General features: G+C 37.6%; 1 protein-coding gene across 2 annotated transcripts in view; it reads left to right on the top strand.

Annotated features, from left to right (window-relative positions):
* Positions 1 to 13,113, top strand: part of LOC124613003 (trans-Golgi network integral membrane protein TGN38-like) — a 78,271-nt gene extending 65,158 nt beyond the window's left edge. For both annotated transcript variants that reach the window (XM_047141556.1, XM_047141555.1), the window contains exon 4: positions 12,609 to 13,113. In XM_047141556.1, coding sequence (XP_046997512.1) covers positions 12,609 to 12,749 — 141 coding nt within the window. In that variant the 3' untranslated portion in view covers positions 12,750 to 13,113. The remainder of the gene's footprint in view (positions 1 to 12,608) is intronic.
* Positions 13,114 to 14,391: the final 1,278 nt, after the last annotated feature.

Raw genomic sequence — 14,391 nt, 5'->3', positions numbered from 1 at the left:
TGATTTGATCCATCCAGCTGCTCACTCCTCTTCCTCTTGGTCTCATGCCCTCAATCTTTCCCTGCAAGATTATTTTCTCTAGATTTGCTCCATCTCTTCTCATAATATGGCCAAAGAACTGGAGCATTTTTTCAGTGACTTGAAAAGAAATGTGTCTCGAGCTATAGAGGAGTTCAATAATGGACACATTTGTTCTTCTTTCGGTCCGTTTTATGCGTAGCATCCTACGCCAGCACCAAAGCTCAAATGCATCAATGTGCTGTTTGTCTCTAGCCTTGAGTGTCCATGTTTTGCAACAACAAAAGAATACAGAAAACACGAGTGTTTCAACTAGCCAGATCTTTGTGCTATTTGTTATTGCTCTGCTCTGCCAGATCTTGGTGAGCTGCTTCATAGCCACTTGCCCTAGCGTGATCAGTCTTCTTATCTCATCTTCACAACTTCCCGTGTTGCAGATGGTTGACCCAAGGTAGAAGATGGAATGCACCACTTCCAGTTCATTTAATCGACCTGTGAGCTGGATCTGTTCTTCTCGAATTTAGACTTGCTGAGGTTAATGTCTAATCCATATGCTACACTAATGTCCTTTATTCTTGTTAGTAGCTCAGCAAGTTCATCTTCGCTGTTGGCTAAAAGTAAACAAGCACCATTGCTAAAGCGCGGCAAAACTGTTTTTCGATACACTGTCAAAGGCAGTCACTTACTATCAAGCCATTTTGCAGTGCCATCACGGCCTAGAGCATTTCCTTCCCTGGTTATGCAGTGGGAAGAGGGTCAAACCAGATGTCTGGGAGCAAAATACTTCACCCAGTACCTGGTCTGTACTTTAGACTGATGGGCATAATTTTATTGCTATGAAACCTCCCCCCCCCCCCCCCCCCCCAAAAAAAAGAGAGATTTGAGAAAGTTGAGTCACTGATGAAAATGCAATTAATTCCTCTACTGTCCAGTGGACAGCTCTTCAGGCATTTTATCACCTAGATGATGGCATACATTGACCATTGCACCACACAAGGCTTTGAACATGGTCCAAGGAATCATCTTCCACAAAGATTTTATGCACCAAACAGATAAGGAACCCCTGACCAATTTCCAGCGGTGAAGAGTATATTTTATGAGACGTGTACTAAAAGGGACCAAGCATAATCACACTGATACATGTGCCTTTATATTAGAGTTTGAGGAGAATGTCCACTTGGAGAAGGTTAAGGTCATGGTGTACAGTTGTGATGTGAAACATGTCCCACTGCCTGTGAAGTGCTCCAGATGTTTACACTTTTGGCATATGTTATCCCACTGCACATTGGACCCAAAATATGGCAACTGTATGTAATCACTTCACAAAGACAGTCCATGTGAATATCATCCATCTTTGTGTGTCAGTTGTGCAGAACATTACCCTTTACATTCACTAGTTTGCTCAGTTATGAAGAAAGAACAGAAGATCCAGGAATTAAAATCTATTGACCTCTGTCGTATACTGAGATATGGAAGAAATTGATCAATTATGTTAACATCATGACCATTGTTGCCCCCCCACCCCACACACACACACACACAAACAAACAAACCTTCCCCAAATCGGATCTCCCACCACCCTCCTTTCCCGTGGTTTTCATAGTACCTTTTTGGGAACCACTTTCTGCATTTGGCCAGAGAAGATATCTCCTTCAGCATCTACTGGTAATGAGGCTCCCTTATGGGATCCATCTCTCTGGCACAAAAAAAAAGTGTGTCAATATATTGCGGGGAAGTGTGAGGCCAAAAAATTAACAATAATATTGTCTAATGTTTATGTTGAGAAAGTGCGCAGTTAGAAATCTGCCTTCATACCAAACATATTGACTCTCAATAGTGTGGAACTCACATGTATTGCAGTTGAGTTGCTTGCCTTTCAAACACAAGTAGATATGATGCAGAATGGGTAAAGTTTTCTTGGCAGGAAGAAAGGAGCAGTCAGTTACTTACTAAGATGTAACTGCATCACATGGTTTGGTGCTGAACACACAGACCATCCACAGGCTGCACTCTCAACTTTCCATTTCCATTTTAAAGCTGTCTGTCGTAATAAACTAAGGAGTTCATTCAAAGCTTGTTTTTATTATCACATTTCATATCTTTTAATGACGATATGCAAATTCTCCACCTTAAGATTCAATGCTAGGGTCACAGTATTTTTTAGCATTAATCAATGTTTGCATACATTCAACATTGGGTCTCAAGTGTGTTTCAGTACCATGGTTAAATCTGGTTCAGTTAAATACACGTACATACATGTGGAATTTTGTGAAAGAATACTCTCAGTAGGGTACACGTACCATCGTGTAAAAGTACCCTGACGAGACAGCTCAAGTAGTTTGTCATCACAGTTGTGTCTCAGGTAACAATGATAATATAGTGTGTGTTAACCATTATGAAACTTGGAGGTGGTTCCTTCAGGTCAGGGCTTCACAACATACGTGCTCGCGGAGCAAGCTGTGAGCAGCAAGGCGCGAGCACGGAGCAGTGCGAGCACGCTACCCCCACTACCGGACCAGAGCGGAGAGTAGGGAGAGTCACGTGGGGCACACAACAGCTGCCGCCAGTCGATGTAAATCCGCGGCCACCTGCAGGGATATCACTCACGAATTATTACTGCGACAAATGAAACAAATAAAGGAGAATGTATACGTGCCACATAATTTTATTAGCTTAGTGTATGCCTCTACATTCGTATTAATTTTTGAACTCTTACACAATAAAAGGTATCACTGAAGTGTGGGATTCTCGGTTATCTTGTACTTTTTGCCCTTTACAATTGTGTCTATGTTCGGAGTAATTGTTCTTGTGCATTGTAGGCGCAGCGTGCAGTTTAAATTTCGATCAGACAATGCGTGTCTCAGGTGCGTCTTGTTACATTTCATTGCAGAGAACAGTTGTTCACAAACATACGTGGAACCGAACATTGATATTATAGTAGCCGCCTGTTTGTGCAAACGAGGAAATCTATCCTGAGGGAAGTGTCTGTAGAATTCCAAAATGTTTTTCTTGTTCTGAAATTTGTCTCTGTATTCTGTCACACTGCAGGTCAATAATTTCTAGTTGCAGCTCAGGACGAATCTCTTCAATATTCGCTGAATATGGAGAGAAGAACAGATCAAAATCACCGTCTAGTGCTGTCAGATCTTGAAAGCGTTGATCAAATTCTTCCTTAAGGGCAACTAAACTATGTGAATAACGTTCGCAGTCTTTGGGAACATCTTGCATGGATGATAATTTAGGAAAATGAGCTAGATTTCTTGTTTACAGCTGACTCACCCAAAGTATCAATTTCATTTTAAAAGCTCGTATTCGATCTATGAAATGAGTAATTAGCAGATCTTTACCTTGTAGTGAAATGTTCAAAGCATTCAGATGGCTAGCTAAATCTGCTAAGAATGCGAGATCACATTTCCATGAAGGCTCTTTCAATTCAGGAACACACATGTTATTTATTTCCATGAACATATTTATCTCATGTAGTAGGCAAAAAAATCGATTTAATAATTCGCCACGACTAAGCCAGCGGACCTCGCTGTAATAAGGCAGGCTACCATACTGGCTTTCTACATACTGAAGAAAGCTTTTAAATTGCCTGTTGTAGCCCATACTTCTTTATATAATTGGTTGTACGAACAACAACACACATCACATTTTTTAGAGTGATACTCTTTGCACATAAGTTTTCCTGGTGGATCACACAGTGAACTCCCCTTATTTCATTCGGCACGGTCAGTTTTTGCATTTTCTCATTCAACAGCGCAACGAAACCTGATTTTTTTTTCCCTGTCATCGCTGGTGCACCGTCTGTAGACACTGAAACTAAAGAATTTCACGACAATCCTATATTTTCAACACTTTCAACACCCTACTTAAAATATCACCTCCGGTTGTAGTGTTCTTCATGGCTACTACATCGAGGAGCTCCTCCCTCACCTGAAGATCTCTATTAACACCTCTAATAAATATGGCAAGCTGCACTGTTCTAGTGATATCAACACCTTCGTCCAGAGCTAGAGAATACGCCATAAAATCTTTACAGATATTTCCAACTTGGCTCTGGACATCGTCTGCCATGTCCTGTATGCGACGCATAATGGTCATGTTAGATAATGTCACAATCTGAAACTGTTCAAATTAAAATGGACACAAATGTTCCGCTGCAACTACCAAACATTCTTTTATTAAATCGCCATCAGTGAAGGGGCGCAGGGATTTTGCTAAAAGCAAAGCAATTTTGTAACTGAGAGCTGCCTCAGTTGATTTTTCTTCGTCGTCCAGATCTTCTTCGGATAGCTTCCTTTTAAGTTTAATAGCTTCCTGTGCACGATCTGGTCCATCACATTTTCCACTTCCGTAGTCTTTCGCGTGGTACGACATATAATGTCGCTGCAAATTAAATTTCCTAAAAGAATTCAGCGTTTTGTGACATACTAAACATTTTGCAACACCATCTTTTTCTGTAAACAGATACGGTTCCTCCCAATGGGGGTTGAACTGCGAAAGCATGGTTGGGGTTACACAACGGTGACTTGACATGATTCTTAAACAGCATAGTGACTGTTACAGCTGATCGTAGTACTTAAAACGTTACACAGTTGGAGCGAATTCAATAGGCACGCTGCGGCCCTATTCAAACGTGTGCGCGCATTTCCCCTCCCTTCCCTCCCACCCTACTTCCCGACCTTGCACCTGCTCGCGAGCACGTGCCTGAGCAGACGCGAGTACTCGCGCTCAAAACCGGCTAGTTGTTAAGCCCTGCTTTAGATACATCTTGTTTTTGCATAAGAAGAGTTCTTAGGCTTAGATTGTTACACTAAAATGCCTTAGTTGCCTCAAAATGGTGACATTCTTGAAAATGTGGCAATTGTTAAAGATTTGAATTTGGTTTAGAGTAACATGCAGACTTTTAGTTCCAGTAAAAGTGCTGTATTGTGGTATGATACAGGATCTCTCGCTTCTCATGCCTCAGATTCCAAACTAATAAAGTAATGGACGTGCAGACTGCATATGTAACATCAACAACAAACATAGCACTTTTAAATTTTTGAGCTCATTAAATTGCGTATAAAAGTTACTCTGCTGTGAAGTGTGCACTGACATATTGCCACAAGGAACCTAAGTGTGCAATCTCCAGAACATGTGCACCATGGTATTGTTTCACCAGTATCGATCTACTGTCCCATGAAAGTTTCATCAAGAGTACCCTACATTTCTCGTGATGAGAGAGGGGCAGCAACTAACTGAAAGTATATTGTTTGCTTTGGGCATGTAAGCTGTGAAAATGAAAATTAATTCAGCCTGTCCAGGCAAACTAAAGTTCTGATAGTCTGCTTCAAGATGAAAAATGACTCATTGATCATTTGCACATCAGTCTACAGCAGACATTATTGTGGGGTTGATCTCACAGGTGTTCCTGAATATCAAATGAATGTTATGAGCTGCTAGTTTAAAAGTTTTGTCCATCAAATGTTATTTAATGTTAAGAACAGTGTTGCTCTTTTTTCCGAAACAATGTGCTTTGAGATTTGATACTTAGAATTACATCCCTGTGACTGATCTATTGGCAGCAGTTTCTGGAGGATTTTCATGTTGCGTGCATACATCTCCGACAGGTCTTTGAGATGAGCATTCGTGGTAGTTGTAGGCAGTGGAATTTCCTGTAGGGCATGCGGATAGAATGTGGATTCAGAATTTTTTAGTCGTCAGCTACCTGTTCATTGTAAATACACTGTCCTCCATGCATTTATAAACAGACTGTTGTCCAGAAACTGCCCATATTATTTTTTTATCTTAGCGACTGGTGTTGGTTTGTGATATCCATGCCGTCTTAATTTTCGAGTAAAGATGCACAAAAAGTTAACATATCATAACTGCACTAACACTTTCTCCTCAGTGGGTACCATCTTGTATCTTACATGCCCTGACTCATCCATTTGAGAAGACCTCAAAAACAAAATAACATACAAACTTTATACTGCTGAGACTTTTTTCCTACTATTTTTATTAATTTTCAGTCTAGAATGTGATGAATTGTTGTGTAGTATTAGAAGCTGGGTACAGTGTGTAGTGGTTATAGGAGCAGTATGTCTGCAGAATTAATGGAACAAAAGTAGTACATGTACAGTGTGGCTGGATGATATGTGAAGAACACTTCCATTGTTAAGTTAACTTCAGATAGGCATTGTTTCCAAAGTATTGTAATGTAGTCTTATGTCTACATAAGGTAAAGGCCTGTGTTACACATAATCTGTGGTTTTTAAAGTGTCACAAGCTAGATCTTATTGCCTTGATACATAAAGGCTATGCAACCTCTAAAGGATGTGACAAGATAATTCACTGATGTCCAAAATGACTTCAGAGGCGATACAGTAACATTATTATATAAATTGTCTCCTTATTCGTGAAGTGAGCTCTGCAGACCAATGCTTGGTTTCAAGTGAAAACGGTTATGTGTGGGATTGAAAGCAGATGCAATATGGGTGAGCCAGTGTGTAGTAGCTTATCTGTTTCAGTGTACTGGCTACATGAGCCAACTATATATATTTGTCTTAGATATTTGAAACACATTTTTCATACATATAAAACTCAGTATTCTGACTGGTTGGATGCAGTCCACAACTAATTCTTCTCCTGTATCAAATTCTTCATCTCAAGAGTTGTACTTGCACATTGTGTCCTCAATTAGTCATTGGACATATTCAAATCATTCAAATCCGGTCTTCCACTACAATTTTTCCACTCTACAGCTCCCCATAGTATTGTGGAAGTTGTTCTCTGATGTCTTCACATATACCCTATCCTCATGCTCCATCTTATTGGCAGTGTTCTCCATAAGTTCCTCCACTCAGTATTTCTGTAAAGAACCTCCACATTCCTTATTTTACGGGCATTCCATTGTAACAGGTGTTACATTTGCAAGCAATAAAAGATGAAAATTTTCACATTTAAAATAAGATGATTGATAGGAATTGCATGAGCAAGTAGATTGATTTTTGTTGAGGAAAGTGCATAAGTTTAGGATTTGTGAGAGAGTAGTGTAACGGGTGTTACTTCAAATGGATTTCTAAAACCGGGTAAAGACTAAAAATTCTGAGAGATTTGAACTTCAATCTTGATAAAATTCTGAGGTACAAGTAAAGAACAAAAAGATTTTTTCCCACTATTGCAGAGTAAGTAATTTCAATAATCATCAAATATATATATATATATATATATATATATATATATATATATATATATAAAAAAACAAAGATGAGGTGACTTACCGAACAAAAGCGCTGGCAGGTCGATAGATATATAATTTTTCCCACGTGGAATGTTTCCTTCCATTATATATATATATATGATGTATCAGGTGTTACGCAGGTTATAATGAGTATCGCATACTACTACATTATTATGAATTGTAGACTTATTTACATTCTAAACTCTGTCAATTTTTTAATATTAACATTATTAATTCAGTGGTCTAGAAGAATCAAAGTTACCTTTTTCAAGGGTCTGAGTGCAATACATTTATATTAAACATATTTTTCTGTAACATCAATATTTTTGCCACCTTCATAAAAACTCTCCCTCCTTCCACTGTAATATGTGTCATAAGTAATTTAGCCATTATATTTGTTAATTTTACATGAGAAACATCACTTTCTTTTCATTTAAATAATTTTACTACTTTCACAAGATTGCACAAACATTTTTTCGCATCACTTTCTTTATCCACAGCACTTTGGCATACACCAACAAATTGTTTTAGATTCTGTAAATATTTTCTGTTTGCTACTTTCAGCAGCAACTTGAACTAAAACAGTCCTGCATTCACATCCTCCTCCTATACTTTGCTCAACTCTTCTTCACAATCTAGTAGACCTGCTTGTAGTAAAGCCTTGTACTAGCACTTCGTTGCTCAACTTCCAGAGAACAAGTACCAACTGTCTTTACGGAACAAATACCAACTGTCTTTACTTCTGACTGAAATGCTTTAGATATCAACAATGATTCTGGTTATACAGCCTGAAGTCATGTTACCCCTGTATTTGTGGTATGGGATACACATGATTCCATCTTTCCGTAAATGCCAACTCTTTTTGAAGAACTTTCTCTTTGTCATTATGTAAACTTTCGATGTCCTTCACATGATTCTTAATGTAAGCTAGAAATATTCCACTGAAGTGAAAATGGAAATTTGATTATTATTCCAATGAGCAGACCAAATTTTGTGTTGTGATATCATTGAATAATTTTCTGTAAAGTCAACCTGAAATACTGCTCTTTTTTTTTTTTTTTTTTCTTCTTCTTCAAGTAAGTCTTCCCTCTGTCTATCAAAATATGCAGCTTGGGCTTTCTTCACATACTCAGTTTCAAAATGTGTATTTTTTTCCACAAGTTAATATCTCACTAATTCATATGTTCCATCAGTGTCATTCGCTTTATGGCACTCACCAACGTCAACATCCCATTGTTGCCAGCTGATAATATATATATATATATATATATATATATATATATATATATATATATATATATATATATATATAAAAAAAACAAAGATGAGGTGACTTACCGAACAAAAGCGCTGGCAGGTCGATAGACACACAAACAAACACAAACATACACACAAAATTCAAGCTTTCGCAACAAACTGTTGCCTCATCAGGAAAGAGGGAAGGAGAGGGGAAGACGAAAGGAAGTGGGTTTTAAGGGAGAGGGTAAGGAGTCATTCCAATCCCGGGAGCGGAAAGACTTACCTTAGGGGGAAAAAAGGACAGGTATACACTCGCACACACGCACATATCCATCCACACATATTTTGAAATATGTCTGCTTGTGTCTGTATGTGTGGATGGATATGTGCGTGTGTGCGAGTGTATACCTGTCCTTTTTTCCCCCTAAGGTAAGTCTTTCCGCTCCCGGGATTGGAATGACTCCTTACCCTCTCCCTTAAAACCCACTTCCTTTCGTCTTCCCCTCTCCTTCCCTCTTTCCTGATGAGGCAACAGTTTGTTGCGAAAGCTTGAATTTTGTGTGTATGTTTGTGTTTGTTTGTGTGTCTATCGACCTGCCAGCGCTTTTGTTCGGTAAGTCACCTCATCTTTGTTTTTATATATAATTTTTCCCACGTGGAATGTTTCCTTCCATTATATATATATATATATATATATATATATATATATATATATATATATATATTAATTTTTGAATGTGGAGGTTAATATTGGAACATTCCAGACCCCTATCATACATTTGTCATCATCTAAATTGGATGTTAAAGCTAATATTAGTTGTTTAAGGGTCTTTGGGAAGCCTAATATGTGTTTTGAAAGAGCCTCTATGAAATTAATGAAAGTGCTGTGGTGTATGCAAACATAAACACAATGAGGAGTTTTATCACTGAAATAACATGTTGAGGACCTAAAGAAAAGGATGCTGACATGCCAGTGATTACTTCTGGATGAGAAGCTTTAAATTCTTCATATGCTTCCCCTCATATACATGACCATATATCTCTTCAGTATGTGGGATCTTCCCCAGATAAAAGATTTTTGTCAGACTTGACATCCTATCAGCCAGGTGCCAGCCAATTAATTTTGTCACTGCAGAACAACTCTTGAATCTCTAATTTGACTTCATTTGTTAGAGTTGATGATCACCTGATTTTCTTAGGGGCTGAAGGAATCGCAGGTCCAATAATGTCACCTGCCAGTTGTTTAAGAGCAGTTATCTTCTTATGGGGACTGATTGGCAAATACGTTTTTGCTTTATTTACTGCTCTTCCAAAAGACTGAGCACATTGATAAGTCTCAGTAGGTGAGTCAGAAGCATCTGTAGTTGCAACTACACCTTTCTTTTTCTCCCTATGCAATCTTACTCTTTCTCAAATCTTATTTGTATTCTCTTCTTCAAGATGTTTGTTTTTATCCACTTTTTCCTTCACTTTCAGTCTCCTAGCTTTGTTACATTCTTTTTGTTTTTCTAAATGTTGCGTCCACTTCACTGAGTCAGATTTCAACTTTTCCTGGCAAGACTTAACAGTTACTATTGGAGACTCCTTCAATTATTAAAATTCGAATTAAAATTTAAACTATTTAAATTATCATTTTCATGTAATTCAGTGTAATTTTTTTTTTAGGTTATGTAATATTTCATCTGGAAACCCGGAAGCCCATATAGGTGCTATGTAATTCTCAGTACAAAATCATTTAGTACCCAGTACAAAAAATATGCAACACCCATTACAGCAAATTATCAGATAATTATTAAATATTTATTAGAATTGTGGTGTAGGTTCTTAAATACCACACATTTAGTCTAACTTTCATAAAAATACAATATCCTGCCATTTTAAGTTAGGAATTTACAGAAACTTTTCTCATTTTTTAAAACAGATGTTATTTTCACATCATACTTATAAAAGATTAAAATTATCATAATCATTCATTTCCTTACATTCACAGTAAATGTAATAATGTTCTCAATAATCTTATCCAATTTCCTGTTGCAGTAAAATAAGTATTGTTACAGTTAATTTGAGTATGGGCCAGACAACATTACTATGGCAAATTTACTGTTATGTATTTTGTTGAAGCCTGACCAAAAAGAAATTTTCTAGAAATAAAAATACTACATATTTTGAAAAACAAATCTTATTTGGAAGAAATCCAGTGTTTAAGCTATAATTTAATTGGATAGATAAAAACATGTATTCACCAAAAGGCAGTAGAGCACATACGTAAAAGATGGGTGTAATTAGGGAAGCTTTCGGAGCCAGTGGCTCCTTCTTCAGGCAGAAGGGTTGAAGGGGATGGAAGAGTGGTGAAGGGAAAAAGACTGGAGAGGTCTAGGAAAAGGGCTAGATTTTGAGAGAGTTGCCCAAAACTGCTGGTCAGGGGAAAAAAAGACTGATTGTTGGGGACTACATTGGGTGAGATTTGAAAACCTGAGAGCTTAAGGGTGGAAGGCAGGGTAATATGCAAGGCAAAGATTACTGCTTGAACATCAAGCATGAGTTAATAAGAGTGTAAAGCTAATTGTATGTAACAGAAGTGGGAGCAGGTCGGTGGAGAATAGACAGGTAAGACAACTCTGATTAATTCCTGCATGTTGTTAAAACAGCAATCTATGCCGTGCATATTACCCTGTCTTCCACCTTTAAACTCTCAGGTTTTCAAATCTCATCCGATGCAATCCCAAATAATAAGTCTTTCCTTCTCATCCCATCCAGTAAGTCTCCCCTGAGCTGAGGTTCTGGGTGACTCTTCCAAATTCTACCCCTTTTCCTTGACCTCTCCAGTCCTTTTCCTTCACCCTTCTTCCTTCCCCTTCAACCCTTCTGCCTGAAGAAGGAACCCCGAAAGCTTGCCTAATTACAACTATATTTTATGTGTGTGCTCTGCTGCCACTTGGTGAGTAGATTTTTTATCTATCCAGTTAAATTATTTTGTCAAAAATTGATTGTTTTCAGTATTTAAGTTATTTATAAGTAGCATTTGTTATTACGAAAGTCAGTTTTCAAAAATCACACATTAGGTTCACTTTAACCTGGAATGCTTGCTTCTCAGTACACCCATTTTCAACATCTTCTGTAGTGCAACATCTGAAGTGCTTTGTTTCCTTTCTGTTCCAGTTTTTCTGTTCCAGTCTTTCACTACACAATCCATGATCCACTACCATACAAAGCTGTGTTCCAGATGTACAGTCTCAGAAATTTCCTCGTCATGTTGAGACCAGTGTTCGACACTAGTAAACTTCTTTTGGCAAGGGATGCCCTCTTTGCCTGTACTAGTTGGCTTTTCTTTCTTGATTGTGTGTTATTTTGATTCCAAAGGTCCAGAATATCTCAACTTTTTCTACTTTGTGATTAGATTGATGTTAGAGTAACCCCTAATCTCATTTCTGCTGCTTCTCATTACTTTCATCCTTTTCCAGTTTAATCTCAACCCATATTCTGTACTCAAAGACTGTTCATTCAATTCAGCAGATCGTGTGATTCTGCTTCACTTCCACTGAGGATAACAATGTCATCAGCAAATCTTATCATTGGTAGTCTTTCACCTTGAAGTGTAATCCCACTCTTGAACCTCTCATTTATTTCTGTCATTGCTTCTTCAGTGTATAGATAGAACGTAAGGTGGAAGATTAAACCCCTTCCTTATACCATGTTTAATCCAAGTACTTTATCCTTGGTCTTCCATTTTTATTGTTCCCTCTTGGTGCTTGTACATCTTGTCATTCCACATAAGTTATACATATTTTCTTGTAATTTTGAACATTCTGCACCATTTTACACTGTCAAATCCTTTTTCTAGATCGAAATGTGATTATGTCTTCATTTGTCCTAAGCCTTGCTTCCATTATCAAGTGTAACGCCAGAACTGTCTCTACAATGTCTTTACCTTTCATAAATGGGCTCCATCAAGCAAGTAGCTTAGTGCCATAGTAAAACTCTGTCAGTGCCCTAAAATGAGTGCTACCACTTTTTCTGAAGCATTTTCACACAGTATGGTAAACAGTATTTTAAAAGGTAGATATTTTTATATGTTGTATAATGGTACAAAGGAAGGCTGTGTGCAATGTGCCCATTGTTGCAGATATTGGCTCTTGCACTGGAAGGACGTTCCAGGCGTGGCAGGAGACGACCTAATACGTCAGGATATCGAAAACTGGACAGCAACTTGGAAGAAGCTATCTCATCGTCAAAGAGTGCCTCAGTCACACAAGTTATATATTGAATGTTCCTGCCCATTTTATTTGTAATTATGTTGCTGTGAAAGAACAGGCAAGCAACCGAAGATGACAGTGCATTTCTGTGATCTTATGAATAAGAGGAACTTCTAGAATCCTAAAAGGAAATATTCAAGTGATCCTTAAAGGCATTGTTGGACTTGAGCAGTGTGTGTGTGTGTGTGTGTGTGTGTGTGTGTGTGTGTGTGTGTGTGTCAACTGTTTTCTACATGAAAGTTTTTTAACTGACCAAGTAATAAAGGTGGTGGAGTGCGGCAAGAGATATTTTGACAGCTACTGAAACATGGAATTTTGTTGCAAATTGTGTATGTCACCCTCTCAAGGCTAAACAAATAAATTTGAATAACTGAATGTTTATTATATTGTATCGTCAGAGTGTGTGTGTGTGTGTGTGTGTGTGTGTGTGTGTGTGTGTGTGTGTGTGTGTGTGTGTGTGTGTGTGTCAGTGTATTTTCTGTAGAGACAAGAAGAGCATTTGACACTAAGTAAAGATATATCTCAAGTATTTTCACTAAATTTGTTATTTTTACTCTTATTGCCACAGTCTACTTTAATAGCATGAAACTTGGTTTTTTAAGTAGAGTCAGTGTAATGACAATTGCAACAAAGACTCAAGTTGGTTTTGTATAGTAAATACTGAACATAGATCTGTAAAAACTATAGAGTGGATCATTGTGGAACATAGTTTTTTGTTTAAAAATGTGGGTTATTCCTATTTAAACTTCCTGAACAGACAAATAACTATATTTTGCACCAGTCATAAACATGTTCATTGTAACTTCTTGCTTTGTGTGTCAGTTGAAGAAATACAAAAACTGGAAAACTGTCCACTGTGGCTGATTACATGCATTACAGTGATCTGCAGTAGTTTTCATTAGTACAGATTAAAAAATCAAAATATACACAACAAGAAAAAGAAATATGGAATCTGGTTCTTTTCTGTGCATTTATTTTGTTCGTAAAGTAATAACAAGCTCTGTTACTTTCTTTCTTCATTCTTCTGTCTTCCTTGTTGACATACTCCATTTCCAGTACTCTTCATCTCCCTCCATATCCATCATCAGTATTTTTGCATTCCAAAAGGCTTTACTGCAACTGTTATTAGGACCAGTTAGAAGTTTTTGAATTTGCTCTATCACAAATAAATCAAAATTATTTTATTCAGTGTTTTGTTCACCGATGAAATAGGAAATGCACTTCTCCTTGAAGTCTTGTACTGCTTAATCATCTGTTGTATCTTTCCATTCTGAATGTGACATTTGTGAATACTTAACTGTGAAGGGAGACGAAAATTTAATAGTCATGGGTGACTGGAATTCGAGTGTAGGAAAAGGGAGAGAAGGAAACATAGTAGGTGAATATGGATTGGGGGACAGAAATGAAAGAGGAAGCCGCCTGGTAGAATTTTGCACAGAGCACAACATAATCATAACTAACACTTGGTTTAAGAATCATGAAAGAAGGTTGTATACATGGAAGAACCCTGGAGATACTAAAAGGTATCAGATAGATTATATAATGGTAAGACAGAGATTTAGGAACCAGGTTTTAAATTGTAAGACATTTCCAGGGGCAGATGTGGACTCTGACCACAATCTATTGGTTATGACCTGTAGATTAAAACTGAAG

The sequence above is a fragment of the Schistocerca americana genome, chromosome 4 (genome assembly GCF_021461395.2).
Source record: "Schistocerca americana isolate TAMUIC-IGC-003095 chromosome 4, iqSchAmer2.1, whole genome shotgun sequence".
In the NCBI taxonomy this organism is placed as follows: domain Eukaryota; kingdom Metazoa; phylum Arthropoda; class Insecta; order Orthoptera; family Acrididae; genus Schistocerca; species Schistocerca americana.
The sequence above is the reverse complement of the archived record's forward strand: the minus strand, read 5'-3'. Positions and strand labels throughout refer to the sequence as shown.